The 26,876-nt window shown below is 35.9% G+C and overlaps 1 protein-coding gene across 6 annotated transcripts in view; it reads right to left on the bottom strand.

The window, feature by feature from the left end:
• Positions 1–26,876, bottom strand: part of CWF19L2 (CWF19 like cell cycle control factor 2) — a 117,317-nt gene that overhangs the window by 8,207 nt on the left and 82,234 nt on the right. For all 6 annotated transcript variants that reach the window (XM_014860779.3, XM_014860782.3, XM_070490357.1 and 3 more), the window contains exons 13-16: positions 15,965–16,177; positions 11,837–11,953; positions 5,461–5,616; positions 3,494–3,574 (exon numbers count right to left, since the gene is read on the bottom strand). In XM_014860779.3, coding sequence (XP_014716265.3) covers positions 3,494–3,574; positions 5,461–5,616; positions 11,837–11,953; positions 15,965–16,177 — 567 coding nt within the window. The remainder of the gene's footprint in view (positions 1–3,493; positions 3,575–5,460; positions 5,617–11,836; positions 11,954–15,964; positions 16,178–26,876) is intronic.

The raw sequence follows: 26,876 nt of genomic DNA, 5'->3' as shown, positions 1-26,876 counted from the left end.
GCCTCACCTTGATTTTAGCCCAGTGAAACCCAATTCATACTTGTGACCTCCAGAACCATAAGATGATAAATCTGCGTTGTTTTAAACCACTAAGTCTCTGGTAATTTGTTAAAGCAACAATAGGAAACTAATATACACACCAAGGCTCAATAACCTATGGCGCAACTACCAAGAGAGCATAATGAACACACTACTACTTTTACACAAAGAACAGTCGCTGCCACAAGCTTCTCCTCTGCTCTCTCGCTGCAGGCTGCAAAAGGTACAACCTATACTGTCTTGCTACAAGAGTTGCTGGTCAGTAAGTATTGCAAAGGCTCCAGCATCAAAGTACATACATGTTTAGCACTTTCCTTTTCCTGCCCTGACCAGCCAGAGGGAAAGGAGTTAGAACTTTGGTACCAGTCTTGAAAGGTACTGACAGAACTACACCAAAAAATTTTTACTGATGGTAGAAAAACAAGAGAATTTGAATTTTCCCCTTTTAACATTCCAGATGTTACTCCTGACTTCCTAAAATTGTTCTTGAGTTTGAAAGTCTCTGGATAAACCCAATTTTCCTTGAGACGGACTTTTCTTAGTTTTAAAAATCAGTCCCTAAATGTGTTACATGTTTTTCAACTGCTATAGTTATCACAAAATTAAACTTAAAAATCACACCATTTAAAAGTTCAGGAAAAATTCACATGAAATCTCAATAAAATACCCTGTGAAAAATGACCACTTTTCTCGATAAGTTATTTAATATCATGCAACTCCTCTGCAATGAACATTCAGATCTGTTTCCCTTGTACATTTCCATGAACTTCACACTACACTGAAATCAAAAGACTCAGAGAAAGTAAACAAAATGGACATAAAAAGAGAAGCTTATGGGGCTGGCCCCGTGGCCGAGTGGTTAAGTCCGCGCAAGCCGCTGCAGGCGGCCCAGTGTTTCGTTGGTTCGAATCCTGGGTGAGGACATGGCACTGCTCATCAAACCACGCTGAGGCAGCGTCCCACATGCCACAACTAGAAGGACCCACAACGAAGAATATACAACTATGTACTGGGGGGCTTTGGAGAGAAAGAGGAAAAAAATAAAATCTTAAAATAAAAAAGAGAGAAGCTTATATTCACACAGCAAAGAAAAATCAACAAAGAATCAGAATGAATTACAAATATGTGAATCTCTACTAAAAGCCAAGAATCTACTGTGAGAAAAAAATCACCCTACCCACAATGCAGCAGGTAAAGTACTCTATGAAACTACCAAGGACATAGAGCTTTTAAAAGAAGTATAATGAGGTTCTTTCAGAATAAAAATAATGTTAAAATAACTCAAGATTGTTCACTTCATGCTCAGAAACAATTTTATCATTCTAAAAAGACACTGGAAAGCTTGTTAACCTAAAAAGTGACCTCCTTTAGAATTATTCTTTTACTCAAGTTCTCTTCACAATTCCCTCCACGTAATTACTGAATCCTAAAGCTAAGAGGGACCTCAAGAGGTCATCCAGCTCCTTCCCCATCTGCTGCAACTCTCAGTCTCAGATACAACACTGTGTAGTGACTTAAAAAAAGCCAATTGTTGCTATTTTTTAAATGCTTCAAAGGTGAATAGACAACTAGCATTCCAACAAGGATCTGTGTTGTTTCTTATTATCCACATCAGTTAAGTTAAAATATTGAAACCCTCTGGGTACTTAATTCAGGTACTTATCCAGGTTTTAAGAAACAAACTTACAATAGGTACTAGATCATTTACCAGTAAAAAAACCTGCATATACAGTGTAGCAAATGGAGAATAATATGTTTCCCTTAAAATTTCTACTTTGAAATATTTTCATCTGCCATTCAAATCATGTTCTAGGGCCCAGCCTGTGGCATAGCGGTTAAGTTCACACATTCCGCTTCTTGGTGGCCCAGGTTCACCGGTTTGGATCCCAGGTGCGGACGTGGCACCATTTGGCAAAAGCCATACTGTGGTAGGCATCCCACATATAAAGTAGAGGAAGATGGGCATGGATGTTAGCTCAGGGCCAGTCTTCCTCAGCACAAAGAGGAGGATTGGCAGTAGTTAGTGCAGGGCTAATCTTCCTCAAAAAAAAAAAAAAATCATGTTCTAAAAGAATGGCACTGGAAATTACAATATAAGAAGTGAAAAACTTAGGCACAAAAGATCTACGTCTATTAGATACCTTTTTCTATAGGCTCACAAAAGACAGTAGTAAACAGGACATTTGGAGGGGCGTTGTTTTTTATTTTGTTTTTTAATATATTATCTGGCCCAATTCACCAGCAAGGGAAAGAAAAAGACTGTAGATGTGTTTTTACCTTTGAATTAAAACTATCTTCAATAATGCAATGAAATTTGAATCTTTTAACTGGGATATAATAAATGTAATAAGGAATCCTATCAGTCACATGGATCAGGAATCTAGCTTTCCAAAAGAAGAAATGGGAGAGAAATATTCTAGTGACATCTATTAGAACAGGGGTTGGGAAACTTAAAAAAGCTTATGAAAACTTATAAGAGTTTCAATTTAAATACAATATTTTGGGCTTTGCAGATCATATAGTCTCTGTTGAAACTCTCAACTCTGCTTTTGCAGCATAAAAGCACCAAAAGACAATACATAGACGAATGGGTGTAAATGTGTTCCAACGAAACTTTGTTTACACAAACAGGCAGCAGGCTGGATTTGGCACACAGGCTGGAGTTCCCAACCCCTGCACTACAATATAAGCTCCATAAAGTCAGAGAGATCATCTCTGTTTTGTTCCACCATGTATAAAAAGCACCTAGAACAGTACCTGGTAAATAGTATGCATTCAATAAACATTTGTAGAATAGATTGCTTTTTGAATAGAAAAACAAAAAGAAACCCACAATTCTATTATATCTCTATTCCATTTAATTTATATTTCTAGAAAAGAGAGAAGTCATCACAGAAGTACTCAACTTACGAGTAACTTTTATCTAAAAGCTGATCTGCAAATTAAGATTAAACTATGAAACATGATCAGGAAAGTCCCTAAAAGAATAATGAACCCATAAGCTAACTCAACTACTGTTTTAAAAGAACATAACAGGTAACTTCTGTATAAGAAAAAAAAAATTCAAAATTCACAATAGAGCCTCTAGGAAAATGTTTCTCTCATTATAATTCCAGTAACAAATAGGCCCCTCTCACCACTTGGCCCACAGAGGCTGAGAGGTCGATGAGAGGAGCTCTCATGGCACAGTCTGATGGCTGTCACAGCCAATTACGCGACTACAATGGCGGAGGGCCAGGTCAGGAATAAACAAATATTCAAATAAGCAATTAAACAAATAAGCATTTGCTAGACCAGATAAGATGAAAATAATTTCTTCTTTATTTGTAGAATTAGTTACTTCACCTTTGGTTTACTCAGCCAAATGGTCTCTTTTTCAAATAAGATGCGGAAATTAATGACAATCCTAAATACTATGGTAATTTCTTATATTAGGACAAAAAATGATACTTACAGACTTTCTGATATCTTTTGAAGAGAGATCAATCAATTTCTTGTTCATAGACCACTCTTCATCAGATTCCATTATGGCTTTCTAACAAAGAGCCATTTGTTAATGAAAAAATACAAATAAGCAAATACAAAGAGACAGTTTAAAATTAAAGTAATGCAATGAATTAATTACAGGGCATATTATACATGGCAGGTCATTATTTTGAATGGATTAAAGCTTCAATTTCTGTTATTTAAAATTGGACGTTCTTGATTTTTTTAAAGCCCTTCTTTAGCCAAGATATTACTGTTTTACTCATTCTGAACTCTTGTACTTAATTTCAGCTCAACTTTACATGACAAAAACAACCATCGGTAAGACCAAGTAATTTAATATTGAACATAATTTGTGAACAGAAAAGTTCACAAATTCCTTAATCCATTCATAGAAATCTACTCAAACAAATTCATTTTGTTTTACTGCTCTTCTTCCAAATGTCAGAGAGTAATTTATATGCTAGCAACCAAGTACTTGAACTATTTCTAGACATACAAAAAAGTAATAACAATGCAGGGGAAAAAATACATAGAAATGGAATTAGGAGACCTTCTAGGCTAAGCAGTATGACTGTATTACGGTAAAGAAATATTTAACAGAAAGAAAAACTAGGGTGACAAGTATAAAATAATCATTTTTGTACAGTATCTTTATTAAGGAAGCAAATTTGAAAATGAAATTACCATTTAAATAAGCACAATTTAAATACATCAGATATACTGCTGTTCCCTACTTAAAAGGCATAGGTTACTTGTATTGACACTATAATGTAGCACAGTCACTATAAAATCAAAGCCAAACCAAATAAATGTATCTTTAATGAGCATATAAAAGGTTTAGTGTAGAAAAGTGACACACCATTCTGCTAAGAGATGACATTTCTGTCATCCAACATGAGCAACAGTGACTGCTCTATGTTGTGCCCTATACCTCAATGCCTATAGTCACAATCATCTAAGGCTCTACTGAGGGAATAAAAAACAAGATTGAATAAAAGTATAATAATCTCTTTCTCAACTGATTTTGTTTAACATAAGAATAGCATGGGTCTGGGATTATCTTTTTAATACCATTCTTCAAATCAAATAATTAGATTGTTTTTAAAAATTTCTAGAGAAAGAAAGTAAAGTTTTCACCACCTCACTAACCTTAATAGGTTTTATAATCCTCTTTGTTGGGATTGACAGTCCATGTTAATAAACTTTACCATCTTATACTGCCTAAATGTTGCATTTGCAAGATTCCCATACTACCTCACAAAACATTACCTTCTTTTTTCATTGCACATGTTATATTTCATATATGATTCTACATTTATACATTTATATTAGTCTATAAATTATATTATATTCAGGTCAGCATCAAACATATGCTATTTAGTAAAAGCTGCCTGAATACTATAATGACACAATTAAGAACTCTAGTCATTCATTGTCCAAAAACGTAAGTCAAGGTGAAATATTAGTTTCCTTTTACAAATAGCATGATGAGGTATTAAATACTAGAACTTACAGCAATATCTTGTCTCAACAATTGTAGTTTGTACTGTTTGTATGTATTATCTTCGACTCTTGTGAATTTCAGTAAGTTTTCTAGAGTTATGACTATAATTTTGACTTGAAAGGACTTGAAGGTAAAACCTTGATTTTTTATTTGAGAAATGAGAAATTAAAATAGAAACTGTAAATTACCACTTGATAGTATGTTCATACTTATAAATAAGCATGCATGCTTTTTAAAGGTCAAATCCCAAATTTCTTTCTAAAGAAATTTATACAGAGAACTTTTTGTGCTTTACTTAATCTCTTTACATGATATAAAATTTAATATAAGTATATGGGAGAAAAAATATAAGAATTAAGGTAACTGTATTCATAGAACAGCACTGTAGCAAAATAATAAGTACACATGTAAAGACTATCCATAAATACCTTAAAATAGATAGGAGCCATATCACCCACTTCCTTTGGGAGAGGAATGCATTCATAAACCATATGATACTGTTTCTTCATGTTCATATTAGTTTCTAAAAAGATGCAGTCCAAACCTTTATCTTCAAACATCTTTACCAATGATTTTCTGAACATCTGAAGAAAGAAAATGGCTAGGTAAATAAACCACTTAGAGGAGATTCAAAATATGAAAATAATAAAAGTACAATAAATCCCTTTAAAATAAAAAACAAATAGTAAGCAATATCTAAACTTTGTAATGTTAATTTATAATTACTTCTACTTTCTAAATTCACTATCTAATTTCACATATTTGAGCAATATTTTTTTTAAAGTGAAACTCACTCTACACAGTTTTACGTATATACTGGAAACGGTTCCAGTAAACTAAAATAAGAAAAGGAAATCAAACTTAGGTTGATTTTCAAAACATGCAGAACTGACAATAAAATCATAGGAAAACATCCAGAAGCCAAAAAAGGTACTCTGAGCAAGCAGGCATCCTTAAACTCAGTAACAGACAAGTGGAATTCACTTTCAATTGTTTCCCTAGGCTTACAGCATCTTCATTTGCTGGTTCCCTTACATGTCTCTGCTGACCCTTCACTTCTAACCTTGTATATTCAAGCAGTCTCCTATTTTCACATATAATCCAGTCCTACCAAGTTTATGAAAATTAAATGTACTAAAGTTGAAAGTAAGACTGTTTTCCCAAAGAGCTCAACATTATTATAAAATCCCCCCCCCTTTTCTGTTTACTATTTTTTACTAATTTACTTATTTACTTCACACTCCTAGGCCTGAGGGACTGCTATTTATAGAAGGTGGTTGGATGGAGCTTAGACATGCAGTCCAGGATGTTCACATGTATTCACAGGATAAATTGTAGTATAGGATGAAGCTAAGGGTTAGAAGAAAAAGGAGCAGGCTGCAGGGTAGGGACCAAAAGCAACTCTCCCCACACCACCATGTGTTGACCTCCAAAGTATCTGAGAATTCTAAATTCGAGCTTGGCCTTGGAGAGTGTTATTCAAGTATATATGTCTAAATAGGAGGGTGAAACATTTTTATTTAGATTTATCAGCTTGATTTATAACTTTTTAACATTTTACTTAAACTTTTTTATTATGATTATAGATCACATGTAGAAATAGTAGAGAGAAATCTATGTACCCTTAACCCAGTTTCCTCTAATGGTAACATCTTACAAAACCACAGCACAACATCACAACCAGGATATTAATATTGATACAATCAAGATACAGAGCAATTCCAACACTACAAGGATCCCTCCTGCTGCCCCTTTATAAACACATTCACTCTCACTCCCCTTTCTTAGCCCCTGACAACTACCAATCTGTTCTCTATTTCTTTAATTTTGTCATTTCAAGAATGTTACATAAATGGAATCATGCAGTCTTTTGGGGTTGGTATATTCCACTTAGCATAATTTCCTGGAGATTTAATCAAGTTTTTGTTAAGAAATTGCCATGTGGAATTGGAAGTTCAGATTCCCCACTCAGCCTCTGTTGATACCCCAAAAGGGGATGCTTATTACTGCTAGGTAGATGATGTGAGTTCTGGGCTCCCACCAGGCCTCCACTGATCACTTATTACTGCTCCCTCATCACTTTTCTATTTTTCACTCATCTTATAAAATAAGAGCAAGTAAAAAAAAAAAGAATTAAATAATTATACTTTGAGTGAACTAGAAAGATACCTAGTAAGCAAAAGATACGAAATTCGCTTTTCATTTCTCACCACAGCTATTTATAAATTCAGCATAGGCTCTTTAGACACTCAATTTGTTGTTAAACTCAAAGTCTTGGCTAACAGCTTAAGGGGTTGCAGACTTTACACCCATAATCTCATTACAGTCAGACACCGCATAACGACGTTTTGGTCAACAAGAGACCACATATACGACAGTGATCCCATAAGATTAGTAGCATATAGCCTAAGTGTGTAGGAGGCTATACCATCTAGGTTTGTATTAGTATATTCTATGATGTTCTCACAACAATGAAATCACCTAATGACACATTCTCAGAATGTATCCCTGTCATTAAGTGACATATGACTATATAAGTCATTGTTAGATAAATCATTATAGATGATTATAGATAACTGATTCTCCTTTTTAAAATTCCCTGATTTTGGTATTATACATTATAAAATCACATTAATGGAGATAGTGTATATACAACTGAGGCTAAATTATGATAAAAATAAAAGATAAAATATTGTTATAGATATTTACATGGTAAAATTGATCATTCAAGTGCACATACAATTGAGGCTAAATTACAATAAAAAATAAAACATAAAATATTGTTATAGATATCTATACAGTAAAATTGATCATTCAAATTTTAAAGCTGCCATGTCCCCAGTCTGATTTCTGCAGATAAAAACTCTTCCCAAAAAAGGCTGTGTTTACGAAAGTTTCATTTTCCTCTTCCTGGGTGTACAAGGAGACTAAATTTCCCAGCCTTTCTCAGACTTAGGTGGGGCCAAGTTTAGTTCTGGGTAATGCATGTAGAAATGATATGTGTCACTTGTGTGTTAAAGCAGTTAAGAGGTAGTGTGCTTTCTTATGTTCACTTTCTTCCATCCAAGGGGCTGAAAGAGGACTCCTTATCATGGAAGGAGGCTGCATGCCTGAATCACTGCTCGGAGGCAAACTGTCTTGAAGAATTGCCCAGCCTACATCGGACTACGATATAAGACATTAACTTTTGCTGTCTCAAGCTACTGTGAGTTAAGTTTTGTTTGCAACAACAGTGAATAATAATAATATGGACAATTCACAGACATCAATGATACGACTAAAGCTGCAGATGAACCAGAAAGTGACAACCGTTAACCCCTCTTTTCCAATCTACTCAACTGTATGTCCCAGATAGTTATCTTTACATGCCTAGTATCACAAATTGAAACACAAAACCAAATGGGAAAATACACAAATTTGGTTTAATAACATAGTTTTTAGATGGTCTCTATTTTCTTACTGTTTGTGAATTTTTATTTATTATGAGTATTTTCAATTATTTATTTCATTATCTAGTTTTGTGGGGAGCAGACAATTCTATATACTAGAAAAAGGAAAATCACTACTAGAGTGGAACTATATCTTTGAAAACCAAACTTTTCTGAGGAAGAGAAAAAGTGGATACAAAGCAGCTGCCAACAATAATAAAAATTTAGATAATCCAAAGATTATCTCATAAATTTCCTTACTTCAGGTTTGTTCATGACCCTTTCCTGGTTTAACCATTGGATGATTATTCTAGATGAAAATGTAATTCCAATATATAATATAAATGATATAAATGAAAATTCCAAAGTACTAAATTAGTAGTGATGTAAAAATTTCACTATTATAAAATATATAAACATTATACTAATAGCTTCAAGGAGAACACAGACATATCTAAGTATTTCTTCTCCTCTATGTATACAAAATACTTTAATTTTAAAATATGAGTTTAATGGTCTAATTTGAGATTATCAATTCCATTAAAGCAAGATTTGCCCCCAGCTCAATATAACAAATACACTATACATATTTAAATAACACTCATTTTTTAAAAGTTATATGACTACTAAACAATAAAGCTTTTTAGTTCATTATCATAATATACCAAAACTGTTTTATGCGTCAGAGAGATACAGAGATCCCATGTTATGAGGATGATATAAAATTCCCATATTCCAAATAAAAAACACTTCATCCTCTGGGTAATCACTATTTTCCATATTTCTAAAGTATGATTACTCACCTAATGGCCATTCCTCATTTAGTTAACACATCTGGACTAAAATTCTTTACAATATAATTAAGTAAGCTACACTATAGATTGTTGCAATTCTTAATTTGTATCAAGTCACATTACAAAAAAATCAGGTAATTATGAGTAAAAAGTTTTCAGGGGCCAGCCTGGTGGTGTAGAGGTTACATTTGCATGCTCTGCTTTGGCAGCCCAGGGTTAATGGGTTCAGAGCCCAGGCACAGACCTATATACTGCTCATCAAGCCACACTGTGGCAGTGTCTCACATACAAAACAGAGGAACATTGGCACACATGTCAGCTCAGGGACAATCTTCCTCAAGCAAAAAGAGGAAGATCGGCAACAGATTTAGCTCAGGGCCAATCTTCATCACCAAAAAAAAAAGAAAAGAAAAAATTGAAATGAAAATTAGGTATTTTCCTTAAAAAATCAAGCTATTTACGGGCTGGCCCCATGGCCGAGTGGTTAAGTTCGCGTGCTCCGCTGCAGGCATCCCAGTGTTTCGTTGGTTCGAATCCTGGGCGCGGACATGGCACTGCTCATCAGACCATGCTGAGGCAGCGTCCCACATGCCACAACTAGAAGAACCCACAACGAAGAATATACAACTATGTACCGGGGCTTTGGGGAGAAAAAGGAAATAATAAAATCTTAAAAAAAAAAAAAAATCAAGCTATTTAGGGCTGACCATGTAATATTAATACTATAATTTATTCAAGATTTCGAAAAAGAATATATCTAAAGATAAAGTTATCCAAAGATAAATGTTATGAGATAGGATAGAATATATGCATTTACCTCTATACCCTTCATGGATTGACCCCTCAAAACTGACACTAATTTTTAAAACAGTACAAACCAACTGGAACAACCAGAATGAGAGACGAAACAATGAAAATCAGATCACCCTGCAATATCTGACTTAAACACTAGACAGCTGGTTCATACCTGAGTGGTGTGGGGGAGGGGCTAGCAGGGATAGTAAAGGATAAAGCCATGTTGCACTGCACACTTCTCAAAAGGCTCAGGAATCAGCAGCACCAAGTCCTTATGGAAGGAGAGGTGAAGGTGTGGTGAAAGAGATGAAAGTCTTTTGGAAAAAAAGCAACTGACATGCCAGATGCCCTGCTCCACACCAGCAGAACACTACAGGATTATCCTTGGGAGAAGGTAAAGGATAAAGTTACTGGACTCAGAAAACCAGACACAGCTGAGGGCATACAGTCGGAAAACAGGGGCATTATAGGAAATGTTACTTAACGTTCTTAAATATTCAACATTCTGCCCTCCAGCCGTCTTCCCTGACACAGCTCCCAGAACTCTGGCAAGGAGACTTAGATGCTCTAGGCAAGAGATTGAAAGACTTTTCTGGAGGATCTGACTAACACCAAGAAAAGGTACCAACACCAGAAGTTTCCCAATGAAATGTCCCTATATATACATCATTCCATAGTGAAGCCCACTTAGATGGGCATCAACAAACCTACCACCACATCGCCGATTTGGGATATTTAAAAAATCGACCTACAGTGTCTGACTATGACATATGTTCAAGCACATTTGTCAAACTGATAAGAATAAATTTAAAGGAGACCAAGTTTCACTACATATTTAATAAAACTAAAAATATGGATAATATTCATTCAAAATTTGTGATTATTCCCATATGCTCTGCTGAAACTTATCTTGGCATTTTCTATCAAATATAAGGTCTAAAATTAAATGTTACTAGAGGATGCTGATAAACCACTTGAAAGAAGTGGCTCCTGCATTTGCAAACAATATTTTTTGCTAAGTCAAATCATTTTTTGTATATATTCTCTAAAAGAGATGAATGACCATAAGGATATTCATCAGGCCATAATTAATTTGAGTTTTTGTACATATTTGAAAGTAAAAACAAATATCCAAAAAGCTATGTTTTTTAAAATAAGCTAGAATTCAGATATTTATTCACTTGATATCTTACAATAATTTACAACTTCTACAACTTTTTCTTTTATCTCACAAAAAGAGCCATAATACCATTATTTGCACAAAACAATTTGGCTTTTCCTCCCTCATTCAATTTTCCATAATGCAGCTGGCTTACAAAATCTGCTAAACTATAATACAAGCTGTACTAGAATCTACACTACCTTTGGCCAAAATCAATGAATGATTTTATCTCTCCTTTTCTCACAGCACCTGTAATACCTTATATTCATGTACTCAGTATCTGTTGAAATGAATAAGTTTCTTCTTCATCTATCAATGTTTTTCATCAAGTAGCTTAATGTCTTACAAAAATATAAAACAGACTAGATTTCTGTATTACTTAGAATCTTTCTGGCACTGTATTTTGCTCTAAGTTAAATCAGTTTTACATGTATAAATTTTTAAAAGGCATTCCAGAAAAGTCCCAAAATAATTCTGAAAACCAAATTTGCATAGTTTCCTCTTTAAATTATTTACTGCACTGGAATCCACCATATGAACATATAAAACTTGTTAGAATTTATCACCATAGTTTGCACAAGTTGCTCATGAGCATTCCAATGATAATGAGCATTATCATGCTGACCTGAATTTCCTCCCAGATGTCTTCGTCCAATAAGGTAGCTGCTCTATGGTGCTGCAAAGGGACTATCAGGCAGTGCCCCTCAGTAAGAGACCGACAGTTGGGTAAACATAAATAAACCTGGGGGAAAAACGTCCAAAGATGAAATGTTACTACCTTTTATTCTCAATTGTGACAGATGAGCCCCTAGTAGGGCTCACCTAACATTTAATAAAGTATACTTGCTTATAAGCAACATATTTTATTTTAATATTCATAGATATTTAATATTTTTAGACTTTAAAAAGCCGTGAAGAGAGCTTTTAATAAATTAGGCATTTAGAGTGTAAGTCTTAATGTTTAACTGTTTAATCACACAAAGATTAAGTTTACCTAAGGGCAGAATGAATGGAACTTTATCCTCAATCTGCGGAAGCTAAATGCTTTCAAAGACCTTGAAATAACACAATTTTTGCAAGAATAAAAAGATACATGGCCTGGTAATGATAGATATGCCTATTAATTGGGCCTTCCTTTTGCTACTGGCTGAGCAAATAGAATTAACCTAATTAAGAGAGAAAGAAAATGATCTCTGTATGGCTTTACTGCTCTGGTTAAGTTCTGTTTATTTATACATATGTATTACCTATAAGCTGGTGCTGTTTCTCCATTATACATAAACTGTCTTAAAAAAAAGGCTAATTAGTATGTATGTCGTGAGCAAAGAGTGTTCATGAGAAGCATAAATAATATTCTGCGAAGAGGCTTGATCTTGTTTTCTATTATTTTTTGTAAGGTTTTAGCTAGAGAAAATTTAACGGCAGACAATATTTATTTATTTAACAAAACAATGCAAATTTTTTAAATTTCACTGAGAGGACAAAGTAGGAGTCGATATGGATATTTACCTAAATTTACAGTAAAATCACAATCATATACACAATTAAAAACAGTATCAGTACCGATTCATAAATAGTAACAAACTTACTAGACTAATGTAAGATGCTAAGAATAGAGGAAACTGTGTGTGGGGTACATGGAACTGCATTCTCAATTTTCCTATAAATCTAAAACTGTTCTAAAAAAGTCTTTTTTTCAAAAAAGCACAGTGTTAAGACAAGGAGGTGGATAGATGACTTTTATTTTAAAAAGGAAGGAGAAGGCAGGCATAGCTGATGACTAGAAAGTTACAAAGTTGTTTAACTGTCTCTTTTTTTTTCTTTTTTTTGTGTGAGGAAGATTGGCTCTGAGTTACCATCTGTTGCCAATCTTCCTCTTTTTGCTTGAGGAAGATTGTCGCTGAGCAAACATCTGTGCCAGTCTTCCCCCATTTTGTACGTGGGGCACCACCACAGCATGGCTTGATAAGGCAGGTGTAGTTCTGTACCTGGGATCTGAACTCGCAAACCACAGGGTGCCAAAGTAGAGCACATGAACTTAACCACGACGCTATCAGGCCAGCCCCAATTAACTGTCTGACTCCAATGACTACTAATATAGTTTCATTAACACATTTGGATTTAAGATATTAACTTTAAATATTAGAAATTCAAGCTGAGTAAGAATTACTGAATTGCTTTGAAATATTGCTTATTATTTCCGTTCAACAGCAAAATAATTCCCTAGAAACTCATAATCATATGATTAACTTAGGTAATAACTAAAAGGAATAATCTGTTATTGTTTATTCAGATTAATAAAATAACCTATTAGCTACAATGGATGGGACAGGCATTCAGATATTGTTGGAAATTGATGAATTCCTTGTAATCAATATTTCAAATATTTCTATATTAAAATATTCACAGATGAAAGGCTGATGGCAGATGGTAGTTTCTACAGCAAAGATAGCATATTAAAGCATAGGTGGAGAAAGGAGAGACTCAAATGGTTTCAAAATGAATCCAGAACAAAAAGACGAGTTCAAGAGGGAAGAAAGAGATCAGCCAACTCTCAGTAAGTTGAGGGCAAAGAGAAGAATTTAATACCATTAGAAATGACTAATTGGAGGGGCTTCCCCAGTGGCACAGAGGTTAAGTGCACACGTTCCACTTTAGTGGCCCGGGGTTCGCCGGTTCAGATGCCGGGTGCAGACATGGCACCACTTGACAACCCATGCTGTGGTAGGCGTCCCACACATAAAGCAGAGGAAGATGGGCACAGATGTTAGCTCAGGGCCAGGCTTCCTCAGCAAAAAGAGGAGGATTGGTGGCAGTTAGCTCAGGGCTAATCTTCCTTAAAAAAAAAAAAAAAGAAATGACTAATTGGAAAACGTAGATTACCTCACAGCAGAAGAGGAAAACTGGGAAGGGAAAAGGAATGTATGAGAGTAGTACCAGTTGCAGAAACAGAAATGTCTATTATTGACTAATGGTTTCCTGTGGCCAGTGAATTGAGAAATGCCAACTTTGGGATGCAGCCTATAAAGCAGGAGGCTAACAAAAGGTTTATACACTTAACACCTCTGTGCCTCCCTGGACCCAGCCTGTCTTCTTCAGAGCACTAAAGACAATGAAGTCATTGAAAATAATCCAAACTTCTCCTAAGGCATTGTAGGAGAAGTTTAAGTATTACTTCACATTTATTTTTACATTTCTTAAAGGTAGGATAAGACTAAAGGAGAATGAAATATTTATACATAACGTCAGAATTATAAAAATGTAAATGCTTATGTAAAGGTCTGGAAAAGAATGGAGAAAAATACAAATAACTGGTTAAGGTGTGTATTTTTTCCTTAATTGATTAAATTTTGAACAGAATTTTTACATTACCTTTTTGCTAAAGTATGAAGGGAAAGAAAGGAGAAGAAAAAGAAGGGTAAGGAAATAAAGTCAAAGAAACCAAAATTCAAACTGATAAACTGACTGTCTCAATGACCTAAAGATATTAAAGACTAGAATTAGAATGGAAAAGCCAATTCTTTGGATACAAAAGTGTGTGTACGCATGATTGTGTGTGTTTGCATACACAACAAATAAATAAATATATATATGTATATCCCTCAAACTAGTAGTTCCTGAAACTAGCATTCATTCACTCAACTTTCTCTCCTATCACTTTTCTCACTCACTCCACTTCAGCTACACTGGTCTTTCTGTTCCATGAATGCTAAAGCTCACTTCTTCCTCAAGGCTTTTCATTCACTGATGCCCCTTCCTAAAACATTATTCATTCATATCTTCATGTTGCATATCCCTTCCATCTTTCATATCTTTACTAAAACACCTCCTCAGAGAAGCCTTCTAGACTATCTCTTCAAAAAATACTCTCCCATCATTTTATCCCATTTCCTCACTTTATTTGCTTTATGACATTAACACTTTCTTAAATCAGAACAATTACTACCTTGTTTACTTTCTGCCCTATTTCACTAAAATACAAGTTCCACACATACCTGAGTCTCTACTTTTCCCTAGTGACTAACTAGGGTCCAGTATATATCAGGTACACAATAATTATTTACTTAATATAAGAATTAAATCACCAAATATTTATTGAAATAAATGACTATTACTAGTGACTATTAAATAAGCTATAATTGATATTTATTGAAATAAGTGACTGTGAACATACATGCTTGGTATACAACAGAACAGATGCTTGGTATACCATGATGAGTAAGTTATCTATGTCCTCATGGAACATACAGACTATTGGGACAGAGACCCAATAAACAAGTAAAACAAAATACAATAAACTTCTTCAAATTACGAGCTATTCTATGAAAAAACAAATAGGTTCTATGAGAAAGTAAGGAAAGAAGCAGAAGCTACTTTAGATTGAGTATCTTTGAAGTGATTTTAATACTGAGAATCAGGTGCTGTCATGAAAATAAGGTCACATAGCTGGTAAATGGCAGAGCCAGAATTTGAATCCAGCTAGTCTGGCTCCAAAATCCAGTGCCGTAACCACTAACCAATGCTCTCTAAAAAGTAGAATCATGCAAAATGTGAGCTTCATGTCATTTAAATATTTATACTCACTCTAAAGAAGATTCTAAGAATCATGGGAACTTAGGAAAGAAAAATATTTGAAACACAGAATAAGAGAAGACAGATTCCTTAGGAATCTTATTAAGAGTATGAAGAAAGAGGCAAATCCACATATACCACTAAATCACTTTTTTAGGGCAATAAATGTTATATTTCTTACCTTAACACCTATTGCAACAATAAGGTGCTTGGGAAACTGAGAGCTGTCAAAACAATACAGACACTTTTCCATTTGTGCAGCAAGACTCTGGTGCTCAGCAATAGCTTTTTTCCTCTGATTCTCTTCCTCTTCACCAAAACGTTCTCTCTCAGCTGCTTTGGAGACGAACATGTCATCCAGAGTATAATAGTCTCCATCTGTTTTTCCCATAAACTGAAAAACCAAAATAAGAGTAGTGGGGAGTAGAAGGCAGTAGTAAAGATTTTATTGTACTGTAGTATACTAAGTCATACCTGTAGGCAGGGCGATGCTTTTAAAAACAGAAAATACAAACAGTATTTCCTTATTTTATTTATGTCCCTGCTTAAAATCCTTAAAGAGTTCCACATTGTGAACAGGATCAAGTTCAAACTCTAGTCTGGCCTACTACATCACAGACACAGAAAGGCACAGTGGTTAAAAGCTTGCATTCTACAGTCAGGATGACACAGTAAAATTCCAGCTCCTGTCTGTATAACCTCGGGCAAGTTATTTAATCTCTCTGTGTTCTCTCTATACTTAATTTCCTCATTTTACAATGGTTAGAACAATATTATCTAATAGGGTTATCTCAATCACACAGTAAGCACTCACAAATGTGAGCCACTGTTAATTACTATTACAATTCTCTTCATCATCTGGCATTGATGAACTCTCCAATTACACCTGATCACAACCCTACTCAAACTCTATGCTCGAGCCACCCTAGTTTCAGTCCCCAAAACTACTGTTATCTTCATGCTTTGCACATACTGTTCTCTGACTAATTTTGCCTCCAATTTTGCCTTTCTACTCCAACTCATTTTTCAATCTGAGGCTTAGATTTAGTTGTCACCTCCATGAAAGAATTTTCCTACATCTTCCAAGCTCCTCCAGTACTGTACTCCCATCAGTCTCATGATGACCACACTGTATAATTGCTCATTAACCTGTGTTTTTCTTCCATTAGACTAAGTTCTAAGTTCTACTTAGTCTACTAAGGACCAAAAAGATAACTATTTTTCTTTATTATCAAATACAAAGCAATAACAAGATGGTTAGATCTTAGCAGACATTTTAAAAGATTTGAAGAAAGCTGGAGTGGCTCTATTCACGTCAGTTGAAGTAGATCTCAAAGCAAAGAGTATTAGGAAGAATAAAGGAGGTCATTTCATAATGATAAAAGTCAAATCATCAACAGGAAATAAAATCTTAAATTTTATGTATCTAATAATAGTTTCAAAATATATGAAGCAAAAGTTGATAGAACTGCAGGAGAAATAGACAAATCCACAACTGTAGTCAGACATTTAATTATCACTCTCTAAAAATTGATAGAACAAGTAGAAAATCAATAGGCATACAGAAGACTTAAACTATCAACCAACCTGAGCTGACACTGACAGATATTCTAACCAACGTCAGCAGAATACACATTCTTCTCAAGTGTACATAGAACACTTACCAAATAGATGACATTCTTGGATATAACACAAGTCTCAAAAAACATTCAAGTAACATAACGTATGTGCACTGAACACAATGGCATTAAACCAGAAGTCATAGCAGAAATATATTTGGAAAACTGCCAAGTATTTGGAAATGAAATACCACATTTCCAAATAACCCATGGATCAACAAAAAATTTAAAAAGAAAATTAGAAAATATTTTGAAATGCAATAAAACAAAAATACAATGTATGAGAATTTGTGGGATGTGGCTAAAGCAGAACTCAGAGGGACAATTATAACACTAAATACCTATACTAGAAAACAAGAAAGGCCTCAAATCAGTGATGTCAACTTCCACCTTAAAAAACTAGAAACAGAATGCGAATGGAAGAAAATTTCTAAAATGGCATTATTGATAGAATCAGATAGAAAACATTATTTTTAGTAAGGTATTTCTCAGAGCACATTAGCTTCTTTTAACTTCTTTTTCTCAATATTAATCTTTGTATATATTTCTATTCTTTCAGGTGGTCTATTTAGTGAACTGCCCTGACTTACAAATTATTATTTTAACTTCAGACCTTTATCTCAACTATAACATATTACATTTTGAAAAATATCAGAAGAGGTCACTAATCTTTTTCATGATAGTAACCAACTACGTGCTAAGTATTAATAAAACCTTTAAGTCATCTCTCATCCGAATATCCCTCCAACATGGGAATTGTCATTCTCACTTGACAGATTAAAAAACCGAGGCTAAGAGAGACTAAATAACTTAACCAAAACCCCATAGCTATTATGAGAGAGAATGAGGAATCAAACATAGGTTGATCTGACTATAAAATTGAACAGTACCTGGTACATAGTGAGCCTCTCTCACTTAGGAAAACCATCTTTAACACAGAAAGGGTATATTTTGAATATAGCCTTTGAAGAAGAATAGAGAATCAGAAGAAAACTTAAATTTCATCTGGAATAAATATACCCAATTGACTTAAGGTATCTCTCCAAGAGAACATAAATACCTAATAGGTATTTATGTTCTAAAATATATTAGTAGGAGCAGAATATACACTTCTATATATAACTGTGTCTTCATATGATATATTACTATAAAAACACTTATTAAAAATCAGTTCATAACTGGGGCTGGCCCAGTGGCATAGTAGTTAAGTTCACGCACTTTGCTTCAGCAGCCCGGGGTTCGTAGGTTCAGATCCCAGGCGCAGACATACATCAAGCCATGCTGTGGCAGCATCCCACATATAAAATAGAGGAAGATTGGCACAGAAGTTAGCTCAGGGACAATCTTCCTCAAGCAAAAAGAGGAAGATTGGCAACATATGTTAGCTCAGGGCCAATCTTCCTCACACACACACAAAAATCAGTTCCTAATTGACCAGGGAATATAGTCAATTCAAGTAAAATATTTTGTACATGGAAGATATTTCTGTTTTTTAAATCAATGTTCCATGGATGCTGCTGAATTTGCATTTATATAGTGTTTGACTTAAATAGAGTATAGTCTCACCAATTAACTCTGAATGATTCCTCAACACAACTGAAATATGGTACTCATCTATCCAAGAACAATAACTATAATTCCCTCCTCCTATACTCTCTAATTATTTGCATCTTACCCTTTATCTCCTCTTTGGGGTTTAATCCAAATTATTTTAATTTATCTGACCTTCAGCCCACCATGTTCCTATATTTGGCAATAATAATCAACATTTTTTTAATTGACAGACTGTTAAGAGAAAGTAGAGAATATAGTAAGTCTAGGAGGGGCAAAAGTGAAAAAAATTGCTGAAGGAAAGGAGACGAAGAAAGAAAACAGCCATGAAAATATGCCTCTTCATTATTTAGATAGAGTCCTAAAAAACCTAATGATATGGTATAAGCTCAAGATGGTACATAATAAATTTTAAAACTTTGAGAATCTCGTTTCCAAATAAATCAGAAAAATGTGGTAAAGTGGTTATAACATTAAAACAAATAAGATAAAAGGAGGGGGGCCAGCCCGGTGGCATAGTGGTTAAGTCCGCACACCTGGCTTTGGTGGCCCAGGGTCGCAGGTTCGGATCCCGGGTGCAGATCTATGCACTGCTCATCAAGCCATGCTGTGGTGGCATCTCCCACATACAAAATAGAGGAAGATTGGCACAGATGTTCGCTCAGGGCTGGTCTTTCTCATCAAAAATAAAAGATAAAAGGAGGGAAGACGTCAATACTACCCAAAGTGATCTACTAAACTCAATGCAATGCCTATCAAAATCCCAGTGATTTTTTTTGCAAAAATAAAAATTCCATCCTAAAATTCGTATGGAATCTCAAGGGACTACAACTAGCCAAAACAATCTTGAAGAAGAAAAAAGTTGGAGGTCTCACACTTCCTGAATTTAAAACTTACTACAAAGCTACAGTAACCAAAACAGTGTGATATTGGCATACAGACAGACATAGAGACCAATGGAATAGAATAGGGACCCCAGAAATAACCCTCTCATATATGGTCAAATGATTTTCAATAAGGGTGCCAAGAACTCTGAGTAAGGAAATGACAGTCTTTTAAACAAATAGTGCTGGTTAAACTGCATATCCACACCCCAAAACGATGAAGTTGGACCCTCACTTTACACTATATACAAAAATTAACTCAAAATGGATCACAGACCTAAACGAAAAAGTTAAAACTTTAAAACTCTTGAAAGAAATCATAGGAGAAAAAGCTTCATAACACTGAATTTGGCAATTATTTCTTGGTTGTGACAACAAAAGCAGAGGCACAAAGAAAAATTAGTACGTTGAACTTCACCAAACTTAAAAACTTTTGCGCACCAATGGACACCATCAACAGGGTGAAAAGGCAGCCCAGAGAATGGGAGAAGATATTTGCAAATCACATACCTGATAAGGGACTTACATCCAGAATATATAAAGAACTACAACTCAACAACAAAAAAAACAAGCAACTCGATTAAAAAATGGGCAAAGGGTCTAAACACACATTTCTCCAAGAAAGATATACAAATGGCCAATAAGCACAGGTAAATGCAAATCAAAACTACAACGAAGTTACCATTTGTCGCTCACTAGGATGGCCAGAATCAAATAGTCAGACAAAAACAAGTATTATCAAGGATGTGGCAAAACTGGAACCCTCATACACCACTGGTGAAATGTAAGATGGTGCAGCTGCCTTAGAAAACAGTCTAGTAGTTTCTTAAGCAATTAAACATAGATTAATTAATAATTAAACATATGGGTTACTATATGACCCACAATTCCACTTCTAGGTATATATATACCCAAGAAATATGAAAACATATGTCTAACAAAAACTCATACATGAATCTTTACAGCAGCATTATTCATAAGAGCCAAAAGATGGACACAATCCAAATGCCATCAACTGATGAACAGAACAACAAAATGTGTATGATCCATACAGTGGAATATTATTTGACTATAAAAAAAAAATGAAGTACTAGGCCTGCCTGGTGGCATAATGGTTAAGTACACACGCTCTGCTTTGGTGGCCCAGAGTTTGCTGGTTTGGATCCCGGGCGCAGACATATGCACTACTTATCAAGCCATGCTGTGGCAGGTGTCCCACGTATAAAGTAGAGGAAGGTGGGCATGGGTGTTAGCTCAGGGCCAATCTTCCTCAGCAAAAGGGAGAACTGGCGGCAGACGTTAGCTCAGGGCTAAGCTTCACCAAAAAAAAAAGAAAAGAAAAGAAAAGAAATGAAGTACTGACACTTGTTACAACATGGATAAACTATGAAAACATTATGCTAAGTGAAAGAAGCCAATCACAAAAACCACTATCATACACATGAAATATCCAGATCAGGAAAATATCTGAAAACAGAAAATAGATTCCCAGCTGCATAAGTCTGGGGACAGAGGAAGGCTGAGAGGATTAGGGAGTGACAGTTAAATGTCATAGAGTTTCTTCTCGTGGTGAGAAAAGTGTTCTAAAATTTACTGTGGTGATCGTTAACACATCTGTGAATAAACTAAAAACCACTGACTTGTCCACTTTAACTGGGTGAATTGTATGGTATGCAAATCATGTCACAATAAAGCTGTTTAAAAAAAAAAAAAAGAATTAACTTTACCCAAAGAAAGGTCTGGATTCTTCCCTCTGCTCCTGGAAAGTAATCTTTAAACCCTTGGAATGTCCTGCCTGGTAAGAGTGGCTTCGTTTACCGGCACCTTGGGGTCATGTTGTGACCTGTAGCGACAGCAGTGTCATAGGAAGGACTCGGGGGACCCAGGAGCCCTAGGAATGGTTTGAAAAGATGTGGCACCAAACCCAACAGCAAGAAGAAAAGGAAACAACAAAAATTAGAGCAAAATTAATGAAATGAGAAATAGAAAAGCCACAGAGAAGATCAATGAAACCAAAAGTGGATTTATGGAGAGATTAACAAAATTGACAATTTTTTTTTTTTTGAGGCAGATTAGCCCTGAGCTAACTACTGCCAGTCCTCCTCTTTTTTGCTGAGGAAGCCTGGCCCTGAGCTAACATCTGTGCCCATCTTCCTGTACTTTATATGTGGGACACCTGCCACAGCATGGCGTGCCAAGCAGTGCCGTGTCCTCAGCCGGGATCCGAACTTGCAAACCCCGGGCCGCGGAGATTCAGAACGTGCAAACTTATCTGCTGCACCACCGGGCCAGGCCCCAAAATTGACAAATCTTTATCCAAACTGTTCTACAGAAAAAGGTGGAAGAATCAAATTCAAAGAATCAAAAAGAAAGAGGGATAATTCTATCGGACATTACAGAAATAAAAAGGATTATAAAAGAGCTCAATGAACGATTGTATGGCAATAAATTAGGTAATCTGGAGACAAATGAAAATGAGAACACGACATACCAAATCATTTGGGATGCAGCAAAAGCAGTCCTAAGAGGGAAATTCATTGCAATACAGGCCCACCTCACTAAACAAGAAAAAGCTCACGTAAGCAACCTCAAACGACACCTAACAGAACTAGAAAAAGAAGAACAAACAAAGCCCAGAGTCAGTAGAAGGAGGGAAATAATAAAAATAAGAGCAGAAATAAACGATATGGAAACAAAAAAGACAATAGAAAGGATCAATGAAACAAAGAGTTGGTTCTTCGAAAGAATTAACAAAATTGACAAACCCCTAGCCAGACTCACCAAGAAAAGAAGAGAGAAATCGCAAATTAATAAAATCAGGAATGACAGAGGAGAAATCACAACAGATACCAATGAAATACAAGAGATCATAAGAGAATACTATGAAAAACTATATGCCAACAAATTGAACAACCTGGAAGAAATGGACAAATTCCTAGACTCCTACAATCTCCCCAAACTGAATCAGGAAGAAATGGAGAATCTGAATAGACCAATCACAAGTAAGGAAATAGAAACGGTAATCAAAAACCTCCCCAAAAACAAGAGTCCAGGACCAGACGGCTTCTCTGGAGAATTCTACCAAACATTCAAAGAAGACTTAATACCTATTCTCCTCAAACTGTTCCAGAAAATTGAGAAAGATGGAGAACTCCCTAACACATTCTATGAAGCCAACATCACTCTGATCCCCAAACCTGACAAGGACAACACAAAGAAGGAGAACTACAGGCCGATATCACTGATGAACATAGATGCAAAAATCCTCAACAAAATTTTGGCAAACCGATTACAGCAATACATTAAAAAGATTATACACCATGATCAAGTGGGATTTATACCAGGGACACAGGGATGGTTCAACATCCGCAAGTCAATCAATGTGATACACTACATCAACAAAATGAAAAACAAAAACCACATGATCATCTCAATAGATGCAGAGAAAGCATTCGACAAGATCCAACACCCATTTATGATAAAAACCCTCAGTAAAATGGGTATAGAAGGAAAGTACCTCAACATAATAAAGGCCATATATGATAGACCCACAGCCAACATCATACTCAACGGACAAAAGCTGAAAGCCATCCCTCTGAGGACAGGAACAAGACAAGGGTGCCCACTTTCACCACTCCTATTCAACATAGTACTGGAGGTGCTGGCCAGAGCAATTCGGCAGGAAAAAGAAATAAAAGGAATCCAAATAGGTAACGAAGAAGTAAAACTCTCGTTGTTTGCAGACGACATGATCTTATACATAGAAAACCCCAAAGAATCCACAGAAAAACTATTAGAAATAATCAACAACTACAGCAAAGTAGCAGGGTATAAAATTAACGTGCATAAATCAGTAGCATTTCTATACACTAACAATAAACTAACAGAAAAAGAACTCAAGAACTCTATCCCATTCACAATCGCAACGAAAAGAATAAAATACCTTGGGATAAACTTAACCAAGGAAGTGAAGGATCTATACAATGAAAACTACAAGACTTTCTTGAAAGAAATTGACGATGACATAAAGAGATGGAAAGACATTCCTTGCACATGGATTGGAAGAATAAACATAGTTAAAATGTCCATACTACCTAAAGCAATATACAGATTCAATGCTATCCCAATCAGAATCCCAAGAACATTCTTCACAGAAATTGAACAAACAATCCTAAAATTCATATGGGGCAACAAAAGACCGCGAATTGCTAAAGCAATCCTGAGCAAGAAAAACAAAGCCGGCGGAATCACAATCCCCGATTTCAAAACATACTACAAAGCTACAGTCATCAAAACAGCATGGTACTGGTACAAAAACAGGTCCACAGATCAATGGAACAGAATTGAAAGCCCAGAGATAAAACCACACATCTATGGACAGCTAATCTTCGACAAAGGAGCAGAGGGCCTACCGGCACCTTGGGCCACACCAGATAGTCTATGCTAACACTGTGATTTACGGTGGGGTCTCTGAGCCATGCAGTATCAGCTCCACCTCAGAAGGGGCTGGAAACTAAGGTCATCCACATAGGTAATCAACCATGTCTATGTGACCAAAACCTAATAAAAACTCTGCACACCAAGGCTTGGAGGGGCTTCAACTAGTTGGCAATACACTGTGCGTATTGCACACATTATTGCTAAGAGAAGTTAGTGCTGTCCACAACTCACTGGGAGAGAACAAATGGAAGTTTCACAGTTGGAATTCTCCTAGACTCAGCTCCATGCACCTCTTCCCTTTGCTGACTTCACTGTCATAAACCTTAACTGTGTATATAACAGCTTTTAGTGAATTCTGTGAGTCCTTGTAGTGAAATATCAAACCTGAGGGTGGCCCCGGGGAGCCCTGAACTGGCAGCTGGTGTCAAAATTGAGGGTGGTCTTGGGATTCTAATATTGTGAAGACATAATAACCAAACACAATGCACAAAACACTGACCAGATCCCGGATCTCAAAAAAAAGCTATAAAATTTTAAATATAAGTTATACATTAACATTTTTTAAATAAACACACAGTTGTGCATGATACAGAGGCACCACCCAAAAGTGGACAGCTGCAACACACTAGAACTCCACTCTGGGATGGCACTGAAAGACAGTAGTGAAGGGAAATCCTCTCAGCAAGAAGATCTTTGAGCAGTGCATCTGGTTGTTCATTTTGCCTGGAGGGAGGGATGGTCAGAGGTACAAGTCTAACTGATTCTTGGTTAATGGTTTGGTTGGATGGTCAGGGACCTGGATGGAACACAATCAGAGAATTCGTATAAGGAGGTATAAGAAAGAGGTATGTGGAAAGACCTCTCCAAATGGATAGACTACAAAGATATGTGTCACTCATGTAAAAATACTTTTGTTACTAGCCACTGCTACCATTGTCCCAATGAGCTTATGAACAAAGAGGTCATGCAGGGATGGAAGTCATGTGTGGGCTCAGCAACATGAACTTCTACTCATCAAAGCTGATCTGGCCACAGCCACTCAGAGTACCCAATCTGCCACAAAAAGAGATCAACAATGAACCCCTGATTTGGTACCACTCCTCAGGGGAATCAGCCAGCTAGCCAGTAGCAGGTTGGGTACACTGGACTGCTTCCATCATGGAAGAGGCAACACTTTGTTCCTACTGGAATAGAAATTTACTCTGAATACAGATTTGCCTCCCTTGCATGCAATGCTTCTGCCAAAACTACCATCTCTGGACTTACATCATCATGGTATCACAGACACGCTTCTGATCTAAAAACTAATTTCACAGCAAATGAAATGCAGCAATGGGTCCATGGCCATTGCCTTCATAGGTCCATGCCCATTGAATTCACCATGCAATGATGACCACCAGGCAATGGTCCACTCCCATTTAATTCACTGTGGCTCCCCATCATCCAGAACTAGCTGGCTTGATAGAACAGTGCACTGGCCTTTTCACAATTAAATTACAAGTGCTGGCTAGGTGACATCTTGTGGGGCTAGGGCAAGCCCTCCAGGATGCAGTATGGGCTCTAAATCAGCATCCAAACTATGATGCTATCTCTCCCATAACCAGGATTCACAGGTCTAGGTACCTATGGACAAAAACTAGGAGTGACCCATCTCACCACTGCTGTTTTTGATACGCTAGCAAAATTTCTGCTTCCCATCCCTGTGACTTTAGTCACTACTGGTCTAGAGATCTTAATTCCAAAGGGGAGGAATATTTCTGAAACCAAGGGATATAACAACAACTCATTGAACTTGAAGTTGAGACTGCCACCTGGCCACTCTGGCTCCTCATTCCACTGAATGATCAAAAGGCAAAGAAGAGAGTTACAGTACTGGCTAGACTGATTGATTCTATCAAGGGCAAACTGGGATGCTACTAAACAGTAGAGGTAAGGGGAAATATATCTTGAATGGAGGAGATCTTTTAGGGCACCTCTTAGTATTCTCACAGCGTACAATTAAAGTCAATAATAAGCTACAACAACTCACTTAAGGCAGAACTGCTAAGAAGTGGCCTAGACCTTCAGAACGAAGGTTTGGATCACCCCACCAGGCAAGGAACCACGAAAACATTATACTAAGTGAAATAAGCCAGACACAAAAAGACAAATATTGTATGATTCTGTTTATGAGGTACCTAGAATAGGTAAATTTATAGAGACAAAGAGAGAATAGACATCAACAGAGGCTAAGGGAGATACAGGGGTGGGAAGGGAAGTTATTGTTTCATGGGTACAGACCTTCTGTTTGGGATGATGAAAAAATTCTGGAAATGGATAGTGGTGATGGTTGCACAACATTGTGAATATACTTCATGTCACTGAATTGTACACTTAAAAGTGGTTACAATGTTAAATTTTATGTTATGTATATTTTACCATATAAAAGGAAATGGGACCTGAACTAAAGAATGTCAAACGAATTATTTTTCTGGTCTTCCCATTGTAAGCGATGTTCAGAAAAACTATTTCGTTAAGCAGCTTGGACTGGATTCCAGCCTACATCTTTTAGAAAATGAACAAACTAAATCAAAATTTATTTTATTCAGTTCCATGTAAA

Source organism: Equus asinus, chromosome 20, assembly GCF_041296235.1.
Source record: "Equus asinus isolate D_3611 breed Donkey chromosome 20, EquAss-T2T_v2, whole genome shotgun sequence".
NCBI classification, from domain to species: domain Eukaryota; kingdom Metazoa; phylum Chordata; class Mammalia; order Perissodactyla; family Equidae; genus Equus; species Equus asinus.
The sequence above is the reverse complement of the archived record's forward strand: the minus strand, read 5'-3'. Positions and strand labels throughout refer to the sequence as shown.